This window comes from Myxocyprinus asiaticus, chromosome 4 (genome assembly GCF_019703515.2).
Source record: "Myxocyprinus asiaticus isolate MX2 ecotype Aquarium Trade chromosome 4, UBuf_Myxa_2, whole genome shotgun sequence".
Lineage (NCBI taxonomy): Eukaryota > Metazoa > Chordata > Actinopteri > Cypriniformes > Catostomidae > Myxocyprinus > Myxocyprinus asiaticus.
Genome location: NC_059347.1, coordinates 44,914,251 through 44,930,711, shown reverse-complemented (window position 1 = coordinate 44,930,711; position 16,461 = coordinate 44,914,251). Strand labels below are relative to the sequence as shown.

Here is a 16,461-nt window from a genome sequence, read left to right as displayed (position 1 = left end):
TCCACAATGTAAATGTAGGAACAGTTCATCAGTTTTTAGTTCTCCAGTAAATCTAATCAACCAGCATCCAGGATTAAACCTGCAATCTTTCTATTAACAGATTTTGTGAACCACTGAAGATCATTAGTGACATACACAAAATATTTCAATGTTTGTCTTTTGTCATTTAATGAAAATGGCATTATTATTTGTTGGGATGATGGGAAAATGTGAATTATCATACAATGATGTTGTCAATTTTTTTTTAGGTGAGATGGTGAATTTGAGAGAGAATCGGAGGATCTCGGATTGTTTGGTGGGAATGGTAACAGTACTAATATTAACAGCATTTACTGCTGAGCTAGACCAGTTTAAATACCTAGAATGAACAGTCAGCCACTTCAAACTAATCTTAGCAAATATGTGCTGAGTTTAATTGGGAAAAACTAAACTGAGGATAATGTCTCCTTTTGTACTGTACTGTACTGGTAAGTTAACATTGCTGAGTCTGAAACGTGCTGTCTGTCTATGTGTGTTCAGAGGTCAGAAAATTGCCTTGCTGTTAGAAAAACACAACTGATGTCTTATCTCGGCTAACATGCACTTGTCGGTTCATTACTCTTCAAACACTGAAATGTAACTCCAGTCTTATTCTTTCATTTTAAAAGTGTAAATAAATCAGCTTACAAGAAACATTTCATTCCAGAGTGTTAAAACACTCTGAAATCAACTAAGTTCATAACAATAAGTGATATAAAAAAGTGCCTGCCAATATGTGTCAGTGTTTTAATACAAAATATTAACATTTCAAATCAAACATTGACAGCATGTCAAAAATGAACTTGACTAGCTGGATCATTTTAGATTTGAAGACAGATTTACAAGTAAATATTTAGATTAAAATCCAGATTCTGACCAAAACACAGCATTTATTAGGATGGCATGGCATCATTACTTTTTTATCGTTTCCTTCAAAATAACAATTAGGATATGGCTAATTAAGAGAGCAAAAAACATCTCAAGCCTAATTCTACATTTTTAACAGCAATCAGAAATAGAGTGAGGTCTGCTCTCCAGAGAAGTCTGCTATGAATCCAATTTATCCACAGGTCTTAAAGGGCTAGTTCACCCAAACATGACAATTCTGCCATCATGTACTCACCCTCATGTTGTTCCAAAACCAAGTGACTTTTTGTTCCATGGAACACAAAAGGAGATGTTAGGCAGTTCACATTCATTACATAAAAAAGGAGCAATGAAAGTAAATATTGACATAGTATGTGAATTATGACAAATTTCATTTTTGTGTGAACTATCCCTTTAATACTAGGAAGAAATACTGAATTAATAACTGAAGATACACATGTTTGTATTGGGTCTACAGAGTACCAAACTCCACAGCAAAAACCACTTAAATGTCTCTTTTTTCCGCTGTTGTTCTGATAATCTACATCTAATTCATCTGGGGTTTTATGTCTGTATACCATTGGGCCAGTGAAATGTAACAATTCAGCTCGATGAGTATATACAATGTGCTTCTCTATAACAGCAACACCTTGTAATGTGATAGACAGCCATCCACTTCATTGGGAACACTTTTAATCCACTATTTCTACTGCTAATAAATACAAGCATTTCTCCTGGGTTCATAACCTAACACAAAAATAGCTATTTTCTGTATCATACTTTGTATTCTGAATGGATGATTGTTTGCTATGTCTTCTGAGAGAGTGATATGGGTAACTTGTTTTCTTTTATTGGTTGATCATTCATTCATTCATTCATTATCCTGATTGTCCAAAAATTATTTTAATTGCTTTGAAATGCATCCTACTGTGGCAGTCACAGTAACATGGAAGCTGACCACTGGGTGGCTCCACCAAGTCAGTGCAAGAAGCAGCTCATTAATGGGCACCACAACTTAAATTTACGTTCAGGAATGTAAACATTTTTGGTGTCAGAAATGAAGGCATACCTGCCTTGTCCAATACAAAAGACGCAAGGGCTCTTTTATAGGTATAGTAATCCTGTCATCAGTTTCTTACCTTTTACCCTCATGCTGTTAAAAACCTGTGTGATCGTCATTTTTCCTGTGGAACACAAAAAATGTTTTGCAGAACGTCCAAGCACAAATATGGTCCATGTGACTTCTAAGCTATATTCCAAGTCTGAAGCCATGCGATAACTTTGTGTCAAAAGGAGACCAAACTCTAAGTCCTTGAAACTCTTCCCCACCGCCGCAGCTCTCAAATCTCATTTGTGCTTAAGCATCTAAAGCTTGACATCAATGACATCATTAGTACTCCTTAAGTCTTTTGAACGATCACAATTCGTCAGTGTGAAATATTTGAGAGCTGTTGTGAAAGGAACGTTTCACAACAGAAACGTTTCTCACACAAAGCTATCATATGGCAGTAGACTTGAAAAATAACTCATAAGTTGTATGGACTACTTTTATGATGGTTTTATGTCCTTTTTGGAGCATGATAGCCACTGGTCACTGTCTATTATTATAGTATGGAAAAGAGCATTTGGACATTTTGCTAAATATCTCCATTTGTGTTACATGAAAGAAAGTAAGTCATACAGGTTTTAAGCAAAGTGAAGGTGAGTAAATAATGACAGAATTTTAAATTTTGAGTCAACTATTCAATTAAAAGACACTTATAAGGTTTGAACTTTATTGGCTAACTGAATACATAAGATGATTCTTAGCTATCATTAGCTAAGGGAGCCAGGGAGAAAGAGTTTAGCTGGGTGTCCAATGAAAGAGTCCCATCATGAGGCCATCATTTTCTAGGATTTGCAAATGTCAAGAACTTCCTTTGCCCAAATATGGTATTTTTGATATGAAGATTTACTAAAGGAAGTACACAAGCCTCAAGATGAACAATCAGGTAATTCACACATATGTTTCTCTCATCCAGCGTCTTGAGTGCATGTGTTTTCCCGGACAAGAGCGGCTTTGATATGATCTCAGTAGAAATAGGACTGAGTAAAGAAAGTGCATTTTGCAAAGGGGTTGTTCTGAATAAAAATAACCTGATTTGCTTTGGAAGATTAATTGGGGCGGCACTTGGCTAGAAGAGTTCAACTGCACACACACTTGTCTTTGAGGTGAACTTCAGAGAGAACATGTTTAGTTTGGTTGTCCCGCTCTCCTCTTTTCCTGTGCAAGTCTGTTTAAGAACCAGTCAAAGATATATGTCATTAGGGCTTCAAACACACCCTGACACACACAAACACACACACACACACACACACACACACACACACAATGAGTTCCCAACAGAGTAGGTTTTCACGACCTGTCTCCACTTCCTCAGCAGTCTGCAAGGCCTTGATGAGTCCATGTAAAGGACTATTTGCCTATTTGTTAGTTAGTCAAGTGTTTTGTGTATTCAGAAGATCTCAGGACACATCCTCCAGTCCTGTCTTTCTTTGGCCTCCCAGTAACCCCCCTTATAAACAAAGACAGTCTCTCCAGTCCTTTCATCTGTCCTCTGGTGGAACCACAGTGGCTTGTAGCCCTCAAATTCTCGCCCTGAAACACAAAATAACACTAAATCACAAAAGAATGCCTAATTGAAAAGTGTAAAGTTTTCCTAAGTGTAAAGTTCATTGCCTAAGATTAAACTGTTGTGCTAAATTTGTGATTGATTAAAGAGAATTTGAGCCATAAGAGCCAGAAAATATTAACTTCATCATTAACTGACTGGCCTTTGTATTTTCATGTGTTTTATACCCAAGCTATACCCTAATGGGGATGTTGATGATTAATTGATTATCCGGTTATTCATCATTAATAATCTGATCGATTAAGCTTATCGATCCTTGATAAATTAATTTCAGGACAGATGTGTTCAGTAACAATGCCAGGAGAAATTCATAAGGCTGTCTGTACAGTCATCCACCACTAGAGGGCACTTGCACGCTGCATATCATGTCTGGTCCGCATGACAGAGGAAGAAAGGCACAGATGAAGGTGAAGCAGGCTCAATGTAATCAATAACTATGTTTCCATCGCCATCTCTGATTTCTTTTGATTTTCCCATGATATCAAGCAAAGAGGCACTGAGTTTGAAGGTAGGCCTTAAAATACATCCACAGGTACACCTCCAATTGACACCAATTAGCCTATCAGAAGCTAATTGGCTAATTGCCTAAAGGCTAGACATCATTTTCCAAGCTGCTTAAAGGCACAGTTAGCTTAAAGTATGTAAACTTCTGACCCACTGAAATTGTGATATAGTCAATTAAAAGTGAAACAATCTGTCTGTAAACAATTGTTGGAAAAATTACTCATGTCATGCACAAAGTTGATGTCCTAAACGACTTGCCAAATCTATAGTTTGCTAATATGAAATCTGTGGAGTGGTTAAAAAAATGAGTTTTAATGACTTCAACCTAAGTGTATGTAAACTTCTGACTTCAACTGTATGTATTTAAAAGCAGGCCTAGAATAAGTTTTTATTCTATTTTTAAGTCATAATTTAGCTGAAACATCTGTTACAGTTTGTTTGATAAAGACCTAAGGCTTGTAGGGCAGAGATTCTCTGAGATTCCCAAACAAAAGGTAACTTAAGTGTAAGTGCGTGCCAGTCAGGGGCGGACTGGGAACCAAAATCAGCCCTGGAGAAAATTTGTCAGGGTGGGGTTTTGCTGTCCCCTTCTGCATATCGCGGCACTGTTTCGTGGCCCCCTTCAGCTTCTCGCTGCCCTTTCATCATCTTGCAGCCCACTTTGGCATATCGCGGGCCCGTTTCGCAGCCGGACCACCAGGAAACGTCCCGATTCTCCCGATGGCCAGTATGCCTCTGGCGCCAGTAGTGTGACAGACTGCAAACATGCCGAGCACTATCGATGAACGTGTGTAACAGCGTGTCGTTTCTATTGTAAATTCAAGATAAATTGGCCATCAAACAACTTGGTCCTGAAAAGCCAGAAATAAAAAAAAAAAAATCAAAAGACAAGGGTAGGTGATAAGACAATGTATGATGAAAATCTGTATGTCAAAAAGCCTTTGCTCTCTGTTGCGCTGAACTGAATAAAATGTTATGTTTCCCTTTTTTTTTTCATTCTTATTTTGCATGGGGATGGCGGGATGTATACAGTAGCGTAGGTATATGCGATTTAAAACAATTCTACTGCGAACCTATTTATAACTTTGCGAAACATACAACCTATTTACAACTTTGCAAAACTTACTGTGATGTACAACATTGTTATTATTATTATTATTATTATTAAGTATGTATTTGAATTATTTTTAGTTCTGTGAAAATGTGTAAATGGCATATAGTTCTGTTAATGTATGTAGATAAATAGATATTTTATCATAGCTTTCTCTTCTTCTCCTCCCTGGGGTTCTTCAACAACACTTAACATTATAAAACAACATTTGATTTAGATTTAGTTGAAGTCAACATTCCAAGGTAAAGTGCCCACTTAAAATATTAGAATCAACATTATGGTCTAAGAGACTAATACAAGGACACCACATATTGTGACATTGCGTTGGTGTTTGAATGAGTTGAACGAGTTGAATCATTTTATTTTTTTTTTTTTTTAAACATAACGTAAACAAAACATGGCGCTCAGAGCAAGTTCTGCCCCACCGATATCTGTGGTCATGAGCAGCAACTGACGACAACAAGCACTTTTGATCTGCTGGTCTCCTTTTTTTTCCCATCCCAACCTACAATTATGTCAGTGATCGCCAGGAAAGCAGATTCAGATGACTTCTCACCATCACCAGAGACACAGTAGGGAATTTTATATAGGCTACTATGTTTATGCAGCATGTTATGATTTAATTTCAATAAAAAAATATGTCCAAATGTCCGAAATATCCCACGATCCACAACGTGAAGTTTTAATAAACTCAAATATGTAAACAAGTTATATATCTTGTATACAAGTTATAACTTAATTTATTAATAGTTATTAAGAATTCACAAATTCATACTAAACATGTGCAAATGTATTAAAATTCACTGAACAAAGAATATTTAAAAAAAATGAACATCCCTATCTATACCCAAAGTTATGATGCTTCTCATTAGTGAGTGGGCTTGTGTTGACTGTTTATGTCTGGCCCTCTTTCTGAAATCTCTAATTCTCCAAAAAAATAAAAATAAATTTGTGACTCCTTTGCCGTCTGCTCACCTTCATCAATGGCCTCTGAGGCTTCAGCCTCTCTCCTCCTCCTTGTAGCTCTCTGCTTCTCCTCCAGTCTCTGTTTCTCTGAGTTGGCTTCGTCCCAGCGTCCCGCTTCCATAAGCCGCTGGTCCGGCCTCAGCCTGCTGTCTGTCAAACACACACCTTCCTCTTCCTCGTTCAGTGTCAGAGCCAGAGAGGAGAAATAGTACATATTCTCAGCATTCTCTCTAAGAGAAATGGAGAGAAGAAGAGAAAGACAGGGAAACGTAATTAAAAGAAAGGAAGGAAATAGTCTAACATTACACGCAGGGTTTCCATGCTTTCTGTCTGAGCAATGGATTTCCATGACCAATGAGTTTTCCATGACCTTACCAGTCATTCATAAAACTCCAGTTTTGATTTTATGGGGTCTTTAATGTGTGCTGTGGCATTTGTCAGTAGCTCTTACGGTAGCGGGTATTTCTTCCACAGTAGTTTGGGTGAGAGCGTCTGGTAGACGGTCTTCTGTTTGCCCTCAGAGCTGCTGCTTCCTCTGCTGCTCTGCACGACCTTGGCGCTCTCCATCTTCTCATCCCATGTGCCTGACAGGATGTAGTGGGCCTGGCCATCACTGTCCATCACCATCCCTGTCACCTTACAGTGTGAGAACAAGGAGAACAAGCTCTGGGGTTGAACTACAAAAGCACGCAGAGACAGAGAATGCGCAGAAAGATGGTTTAGGTGAAATAGCATATAACATAACATAATGAAATGTCATGAAAAACACTAAGTAACTGCTAGAGAGAGAGAGAGAGAGAGAGATCACAGTGAGTGATCTGACTTGCCACTCGAAAAAAATTTTTTTTATTATTACTAAATAATTGCATTTCATTTAAATAATATTTCATTTTTATTTAACTTATAGTACTTAATTGCACTATTCACACATTTTATGCAGCTAAGCAGCAAATGCTTTGGCAATACAAAATGTACAGGTGCTTATTGTGCAAATAAAGCCCACAAACTTGAAATTACAATTGAGAGAAAGTGAGAATGTGAATGAGAGGGGAGACCGATTTAGTCAAAAACATACCTTTCGTGGGACTTCCCTTGAGAAGTAACTGTAGGGAGAGAACTTAAGCTGACAGGTCTCTTTGGTCCTGTGGTTGACTATATCAATATCTCCTGACTAAAAGACAGAAAGGATTATACTAGAGATGAAAAGAGAGAGAGACCAAACTTACTAGTAAATGCTAGATTTGAAATGACCTTTAAAATGACAACGGGCATTCTGATCTGTATAAATCTAACCTAAATCAAAAGTATTACCTGATCAATCCACAGTTTTCCCACAATGATGTTGTGTACAGTGGATGTGACTTTACGCCACACGTAGTGGTTTCTACTGGCATGAAACTGCAGGTGGATCGCACCTGGTTATATAGAGAGAACATCGGTGTGAGTGTCTGCTGTTCCACCTGAGTGTCTAATCCTCTTACAGTAGATCAAACTCTAAGCAGATTCGACAAATATGTCTTGATTCCCTTTCAGCCTCATACTGTATGACTAGAATAAAATGTTCTAGTATGGGTTTGGTTAGGGTTTGGCTTAGGGTTAGTCTTTACCCAGCCTAATTACCTTTATGTAAAAAAAACTGAATAGATAAACAAATGTGTGAAATGAGAAATAATAAGAGAATCGGCAGCAGAGGCTCACCCAGAGGCATAATGGAGAGGTATTTGCCACGGAACTTGCTAGCGATGGTGATTTCCTGCCACAGGGTCCAGCCTCGCTGTGATATCACATGATGAGCAGCAGCCGGCGGATGATGACTGACCTGATACATACAACAGACTGGCACTCAATATCAAATACACCACTAGGGGGTGCTGTTTCTTTATTCTTACCAATTCATTTCCTTTCTAGTTCTGATTCTAGAATTCTCACAATCACCTTCAACCATCATTTCCCTCTAAACAACAAACCCTGTACTCTGCATGAGAAGCACCACCAATAATGGTTGAAGGTGACTGAAATTCAGTACTGCAGCACTGCTAAAATTGTTGGCTCCTTTATGTTAAATTGTTTGCATTTTTTGTCGTTTATAAGGTCTAGATTCAGGTTTCACTCAAAAAAGAGATTTTATTCTCAAGGGACTGACCTGGTATAATTAAAGTTTTTCTTTTTTTTAAAGCGCTGTCAGTGATAGAAGGATCACTTCGAAAATGTTGTAAAACAAAAAAGCTGTCAAAAAAGACCCCACGAAATTGCTTGACAAATGCAGATTTATTTTCTGTGTTGACGTATTCGCTATTGAAATATGAAGTTTGGATGAGACATATTGAAGGGCTTGTCTCATTTTTTAAAGCTAAAGTGTGTAACATTTTCAATGTTAAAATACTTTTTCTTATCCCAGCTTATTATGCAGAGACAACTATAAGAAAGCCAATCGTAAGTTGATTTCCACAAAAAATGTCAACACTGGCACTACAAAATTGCTCTGTTTGTTTTGAGCAGCCCTTCCAGCCCAACACAACAACAATGGCTCAACTTATGGCCTGAGTTTGGGGCAGGGCTATCTGTTTGTTTGATCAACAGCAGATGTGGGGAGTATTTTAAAAAAGCTTTGAAAACAATGCAATTCTATTTTTTTAATGCTAGTGGTGCAGAAATTACACTCTCTTCAGCAGCGGCGGACTGGCCATAGGGAGCAGCAGGTATATTCCCTGTGGGCCGCTGGGTAATTTGGGCCGGCCCGCTGCTGAGCAAGTATCGGCTCGTCTTACAGGCGATATAGGCAGCCGCCCTGGGCTCCAACATGCCCACGCGGACCTCATAACAAAGCAAAAATGTAATAAACTCTGCAAGACAAGCCAATACAATGGCTTTTATTTTGAAATAATGAAATGGCTGGCTTTTATTTTGAAATCACTTACACATCGGAGCGCATATCCGTATGTACGCATCAACTCATACAAATCACAACCAAAAACAACATATCAAGTATAAGATGAGCTCTGAATAATCACTATATGACAAATAACTGCAAGTTACAACAAATACAATAACATTTCTCTAAAAAAAATCCACTCATCACATTTACAGTAGTTTTATATGTTTAAAACATTATGACAATTTTTGCACTGGTGGGGCTCTGACCTGTTCACAGAGGGAACGGTAGCCAAATTCTTCTAGGCGGTCCAGTTCGTATGTCTCTCCCAGGAGAGGGTTGAAGGGCTTGGCCGTCCGGTGCACTGTGGTGGAATAGGACGATACAGAGAAGGCTGCAACCAGACACATCTGCTCCAGAGAGTTCTCACAGCACGCTGCCTTATCCAGCAACTCATGGTACTCCAAATCCTCCGTCAAGCGCTGCAGCATGGACAGGGGTTCATTAAAGTTCACCTAAAGACAAAAAGAAGGAGAAAAAGTTACCATGGTTGCATCCCAATTCACATACTTCTACCACACACTGAAAGCATGTAGTCACTGGTGACTACAGTCAGTATAGGAAAATATGTCAAAAATGTATGTCTTTATACCACAGACCCCTTATACTGTTTAAGTTTGCATGATAGTGTTAGCATTATGTTAAATTTCATATCTAATTCTTTATACATTTTTAGGTTTGCACTTATTGCACATTCTTATATCACATTACTACATAGAATAATTTTCTCAACATGTGATGTCACTGATGATGCATAAAATAAATGCTTATGAGATGAATACACATAGGATAACAACCATGAATAAGAGGGGTGTGTGTGTGTGTGTGTGACTCACAGGCATTGGGATCTTAGAAAGCTCTTTGCCAATGCAATTCTTCATTATGCTCCACAGATTGAGCGAATAGTTGGGTTTCTCAGGGATGTGTGTCCGCCTCCTCCTGTGAGGCTGCAGCTCCTTCCCTGAAAAATCATTACTGCTTAATGAACACTAAAAAGAGAGAGACAAAGAGAAAGAGGGAGAGACATGAGTGTTTCTATTTAAAAAGAAATATGCATTTTGTAAAGTGTTTGTGCTGAGAGATGACGTGTGAATGGGCCCAAATGCCCTTGAGGAGCATAATATAAACACTGACAGCTGACTGAGGCTCCGTCTGTCTCAAAGAGTGAGTCACCAAGAACTGGAGAGAGAAAGGAGCAGATATCGGTTAATTAAGAGCCAGTTAATTGAGACGAACACAACAGCTGTGAAAGCCCACGAAGAACACAGACAGCCTAAGGAAACAGTCAAAGTCACGCTGAGTCTTCTGTCTCTCTACTCCACATTAAATATGTGGCCCTTGTTTTGGGCTCTGGTTTAATGTGTAAGATCCCGTTTGCACCTGGTATTAACATCTGTTTTGGGTGATCTGATCACAAGTGGTCAGCTGAGTCAAACCAGTGTTTACACCTGGTAGTAACAAGTCTCATGTTTCTCCTGCAACAACTTGTGATCAGATTTCAAAGGGAGGGTCTCTGATTTTGTGACCAAATACTTCACTTATCAAAGTGAATTTATCAAGTTTCCAATATAATTCAATTTTAATCTAAGCACAAACAAGATCAGTTATTTTAGTCATGAATTATTCTTTATTTCACTGGTTCATATAGTCCTGGAGCACATTAAGGTAAATGTATTTGGGGTGCTGTTCATAATGTAGGGGCTCGAGCACAGAACTGGGCTTGAGCTCTGAGATCCCCCCTCTCAACTTTCTGATTAAAGCAAGAAATAGAAAGACAAATTTGAAATAACTGGGATAAGCGTAATATAAAATAAATGGGGAGATGGAGGGATGCCGGAAGAATCGAGGAAAGCAGCCGATAATATATCCTTGGGATACGATTGGCAAGCCTTGATCAACACGCTCCTCCCAAAATTATGTTTGGAACTTCATCATAATATTCTGTGAATTGCATGTATTTGTTTCTGATGGTTATTTTCTTATAAAGCCGCATATAACAGGCAAAGTTAAAAAATCATTTTAGAACAAATTTTGCTTTTGACTCTCTCCAAATGTTGTTGGAGTGATCAGATCTCAAAATGTTTTGACACTTGTGATTGGATCACTTGAAATGTAAGTTAATACCAGGCATAAACTGGGCCTGAGATAACTCACATTGTCCTCCTGGTTCCAGTCGTTGGGGTGTCCTCCGCTAGCACCGCAGAGGTTACTCTGAGAATGCCTGCACAGACAAGAAAAAGAGAGAGAGATGCATGAAGTGTGGTGTAGGCAAATAAGCAGAACAGAGGTGTGAAGTTGTGCTTGATCAAGGGAATGGAGATATCTGGAGCTGCTAATGAAGTAAACAAGAGTCTTTTACTAAAAACAGTCTGTGATGACAGGAACACACATCACCACAGATAAACAAACCACAGGTGTGTGCAAAGTGTAAAACTACAAAATCTCTGTCTTAATGCACCTTAAATCACAGCACAGCCAAGAGGACATAATATATATTAAGGTAGAACTAATATTGAACACTGCAGTGTTTCCTACAGAACTCTGTTTTTGAGTTCCCCTCCGGCCCGGCCCCGGCATGGAGCCCACCGCAGGAAGCCGACGCCACCCGTCTCACAGCTGGTGCCGAAGAACCCAAGGAGGTCCTCAAAGCGCCCCTGAGATGGATGATCCAGGGACGAGGGAACCCACTCACGTGGAGCTGGTAAGAAGTCCACTCCATCCCTTGGTGGAGGGCAGGGTGGAAAATCTTTTGTTGCCTTTTTGTTTGATTTCGCCGCATGCCCAAGTGGCTGCGGTACCCAACAGTTCAGCAAAAGAGCGGCTTCCTTCCTCCCTGGGTCATATACCCGGTGTGTACGGTCATCACCACGACTACCGTCCACAGGCTTTTTCTTGCAGGAGTGGCGCTCCAGCGGTGGCCTTTCTGCCCCTGAGCGCCCAGTTGTGGCACACAGCCGGCCCCAATGTGGCAGTCTCCATGACGTGGTGTGGCACCTTGCGCTCCGCCCCGCCGCTCCACCCCACTTTGTCCCCTTGGTCCCTCTCATGCGGAACTTGGACGCGTGGCAGGCGCTTTCCAATCCATCGCGATGGCTGATCTGGACCGTCCGACTCGGCTACGCGATTCAGTTCGCCAGGTGCCCGCCCAGGTTCAGCGGTATTCACTTCACCTTGGTCAAGGGTGAAAACGCTGCCACCCTGCACGCGGAGATCGCTACCCTCCTACGGAAGGACGTGATAGAACCTGTCCCTCCAGCCGAGATGAAGAAAGAGTTTTACAGCCCCTACTTCATCTTACCGAAAAAAGGCGGTGGGTTGTGGCCAATCTTGGACCTGTGAGTACTGAACCGGGCTTTACACAGACTCCCGTTCAAGATGCTGACGCAAAAACGCATTCTGGCGAGCGTCCGGCATCAAGACTGGTTTGCGGCGGTAGACCTGAAGGATGCGTACTTCCATGTCTCGATCCTTCCTCGACACAGACCCTTCCTGCGGTTCGTGTTCGAGGGTCAGGAGTATCAGTACAAAGTCCTCCCTTTCGGCCTGTCCCTGTCTCCTCGCGTAGGCTGCCCTTGCCCTGTTTAGGGAGATGGGCATTCGCATTCTCAACTATCTCGACGACTGGCTAATCCTAGCTCACTCTCGAGACATGTTGTGCGCACACAGGGACCTGGTGCTCTCACACCTCAGCCGACTAGGGCTTCGGGTCAACTGGGAAAAGAGCAAGCTCCTCCCGGTTCAGAGCATCTCTTTTCTTGGATTGGAGTTGGACTCAGTCTCCTTGACGGCACACCTTACGAACGAGCACGCCCAGTCAGTGCTGGCCTGTTTGAAGGCATTCAACAGAAAACAGCGGTTCCACTGAAACTTTTTCAGAGGCTCCTGGGGCATATGGCGTCCTCGGCGGTGGCCACCCCACTCGGGTTGATGCATATGAGGCCGCTTCAGCACTGGCTCCAGACTCGAGTCCCGAGATGGGCATGGCGCCACGAGACACATCGCGTGGCCATCACGCCGGTCTGTCACCATCTTTTCAGCCCTTGGACTGACCTCTCGTTTCTACGAGCAGGTGTTCCTTTAGAACTGGTCTCCAGGCGTGTCGTGGTCATGACAGATGCCTCCAAAATGGGCTGGGGTGCTGTTTGCAATGGGCACGCGGCCGCCGGCCTGTGGACGGGCCCACAACTGCATTGGCACATCAACTGCCTCGAGTTGTTGACAATTCTGCTTGCCCTGCGGAGGTTCCGGCCGTTGATCCAGGGCAAGCACATGTTAGTTCAGACAGACAGCATGGCAACGGTAGCATATGTCAACTGCCAAGGCGGTCTGTGCTCTCGTTGTATGTCACGACGCGCCCGCCGTCTCCTCCTCTGGAGTCAGCAGCACTTCAAGTCACTGCGAGCCACTCACATCCCAGGCAACCTCAACACTACAGCGGACGCGCTGTCACGCCAGGTTACCCTCGGGAGAGTGGAGACTCCACCCTCAGGTGGTCCAGCTGATTTGGAGTTGATTCGGATGGGCACAGGTGGACCTGTTCGCCTCCCAAGAATCCTCCCATTGCCCGCTCTGGTACGCTCTCACCGAGGCTCCCCTCGGCATAGACGTGCTGGCACACAGCTGGCCCCCTGGCCTACGCAAATATGCGTTTCCCCCAGTGAGCCTGCTTGCACAGACCCTGTGCAAGGTCAGGGAGGATGAGGAGCAGGTCATCCTGGTAGCACCCTACTGGCCCACCCAAACGTGGTTCTCGGACCTCACGCTCCTCGCGACAGCTCCCCCCTGGCGAATTCCCCTGAGGAAGGACCTTCTCTCTCAGGGACGGGGCACCCTCTGGCACCCGCACCCAGACCTCTGGAATCTCCATGTCTGGCCCCTGGATGGGACGCAGAAGACCTAAGCAGTCTACCACCCGTGGTGGTGGACATGATCACTCAGGCTAGGGCCCCCTCTATGAGGCGCCTGTATGCCTTTAAGTGGTGTCTGTTCGCTAAGTGGTGTTCTTCCTGACGCGAAGACCCCTAGAGATGCGCAGTTGGATCAGTGCTTTCCTTCCTGCAGGAGAGGCTGGAGGGGAGGCTGTCCCCTTCCACCTTGAAGGTGTACGTTGCCGCCATAGCAGCACACCACGACGCAGTCGACGGTAAGTCCTTAGGGAAGCACGACCTGATCATCAGGTTCCTAAGAGGCGCCAGGAGGCTGAATCCCTCCAGACCGCGCCTCGTTCCCTCATGGGACCTTTCTGTAGTTCTTCAGGGTCTACAGAGAGCCCCCTTTGAGCCTTTGCAGTCAGCCGAGCTTAAGGCACTCTCCTTGAAGACTGCACTCCTGACTGCGCTCACTTCCATCAAGAAGGTAGGTGACCTGCAAGCGTTCTCTGTCAGCGAAACGTGCCTGGAGTTCGGTCCGGGATACTCTCACGTGATCCTGAGACCCCGACCAGGCTATGTGCTCAAGGTTCCCACCACCCCTTTTAGGGACCAGGTGGTGAACTTGCAAGCACTGCCCCAGGAGGAGGCAGACCCAGCCCTGTTGTTGCTGTGTCCGGTGCGTGCTTTATGCATCTATTTGGATCGCACGTAAAGCTTTAGGATCTCTGAGCAGCTCTTTGTCTGCTTTGGTGCACAGCGGAAAGGAAGCGCTGTCTCCAAGCAGAGGATCGCCCACTGGTTCGTTGACGCCATAACTATGGCATATCTCGCCCAGGACATGCCGCCCCCGGAAGGGCTACAATCCCATTCTACCAGAGGTGTAACGGCTTCCTGGGCCCTGGCCAGGGTGCCTCTCTAACAGACATTTGCAGAGCAGCGGGCTGGGCAACACCCAACACCTTTGCAAGGTTCTACAACCTCCGGGTGGAACCGGTTTCATCCCAGGTAGTGGCACGCAACACAAGCGGATAAGCCCGGGATAGCTGGCCGGGTGTATCGCTTGCACATAGCGCCTTCCACCTCCCTTGGAGCTGAAGACGTGCGCCATTAATTCCCAGTAGTGTTCACAAACTTTGTTCCCTGGTTGACTTCCTCCGAGCCCTGTGGCAGTCGAGTTTTCGGAGAGACTCGCTGCCGGCCCAGTACACGTGCTAAGAGTCCTGTTCTGGGGTAGGTGCTCCGCATGTGGTGGTTCCCTGTAAGGCTAATCCCATGCGATATATATCTTCTGGTAGTTCGTTTCCCTGTTGGCAAACTGCGTCTTCCTAGGGCAGAGCCCCTCTGCCCCAGTCTCCATGTTTGTCTTAACTCCTCCCCCGTTGGGTAGGATCTACCTTGAAGACTCTCCACATGGTCGGAAAGACCATGTGACGTATTATTCCACTTAAATATCCCCCCCTTTCTTTAGGCGAGGTGTGGTCTCCGTGGCGTCTTCCTCTTGGGAGGGACACCCCCCGACTAGACCTGGCGGCCCAGTCGGATAATCCCCCTTCTTTTTTAGGGAGTGGAAAAAGAGAAGGGGAAAAGAGGCCACGACTGGGTTAAGCCTGTCTCTATCTTTTGGGTAGTCGACTTGTCCCTAAAGGGCCGTTCGACACTCATGACTATGTCGGGGGAGGTTACGTGTCGACCTGGTGTGCTGGCTATGAGGCACACAGTAGTCTGCCCACCACACACCGCCAGTTCACGTAACACAGTCCAGCCAATTGTGGCATTTCGTATAGGGACCCCTAGTGTCACTACATCGACACAACGTCGAGTGAGTGACAGATAGGGAACATCATGGTTACTTGTGTAACCTCCATTCCCTGATGGAGGGAACGAGACGTTGTGTCACTCCTGCCACAACGCTGAACTACCCGCTGAAATGGCCGGACCTTATATCGGCTCCTCAGCATAAAACCTGAATGAGTGGTTGCATACCAGCTCCTTTTATTCCCGTATGTCCGTGGGAGTGGCATGCAAATACATTGGCCTTTTATCAAAGACCAGAGGTGTCTCGGGCTCCCAAGAGTGACCCCTAGTGTCACTACATCGACACAACGTCTCGTTCCCTCCATCAGGGAACGGAGGTTACACAAGTAACCATGACGTTAATTGGTCCTAACCGCACACTAAACAAAACAATAATAATTTTTTTTTTTTCCCCAAATGGACAACCTTTGAGCTTGAGAGTCTTTTTGACCAATTTATTGGTCCAGGTCATAAGAATCATTTGTTTATGAATCGTAACTGGTCATACTTTATGTTTGTGTTTGCGCTAGTCTATTTATTGTCTTTGGATTATTTTGTGACTAATTTAATTTGGATTAAATTCAGACTGCAAACTCACAATTCAGGTAAAAAGTAATTTGCTTCATAGTGGCTATGAACATTTAGTGAATAGCAGTGCAGCCCTCCTAAAAATGATGGTCTAGCTGATAGACTGGCATCCAACACAAATTGCTATTCTTTACAACA

The 16,461-nt window shown here is 43.4% G+C and overlaps 1 protein-coding gene across 5 annotated transcripts in view; it reads right to left on the bottom strand.

Annotated features, from left to right (window-relative positions):
* Positions 1 to 246: 246 nt before the first annotated feature.
* Positions 247 to 16,461, bottom strand: part of LOC127439957 (oxysterol-binding protein 2-like) — a 139,633-nt gene continuing 123,418 nt past the window's right edge. For 3 of the 5 annotated variants that reach the window (XM_051696272.1, XM_051696273.1, XM_051696276.1), the window contains 10 exons: positions 11,225 to 11,291; positions 10,205 to 10,249; positions 9,907 to 10,059; positions 9,280 to 9,525; positions 7,837 to 7,957; positions 7,450 to 7,553; positions 7,214 to 7,309; positions 6,590 to 6,774; positions 6,148 to 6,368; positions 247 to 3,523 (listed from right to left, as the gene is read on the bottom strand). In XM_051696272.1, the coding sequence (XP_051552232.1) occupies positions 3,381 to 3,523; positions 6,148 to 6,368; positions 6,590 to 6,774; positions 7,214 to 7,309; positions 7,450 to 7,553; positions 7,837 to 7,957; positions 9,280 to 9,525; positions 9,907 to 10,059; positions 10,205 to 10,249; positions 11,225 to 11,291 (1,381 nt within the window). In that variant the 3' untranslated portion in view covers positions 247 to 3,380. The remainder of the gene's footprint in view (positions 3,524 to 6,147; positions 6,369 to 6,589; positions 6,775 to 7,213; positions 7,310 to 7,449; positions 7,554 to 7,836; positions 7,958 to 9,279; positions 9,526 to 9,906; positions 10,060 to 10,204; positions 10,250 to 11,224; positions 11,292 to 16,461) is intronic. The other 2 variants (XM_051696274.1, XM_051696275.1) reach the window with 1 other exon arrangement.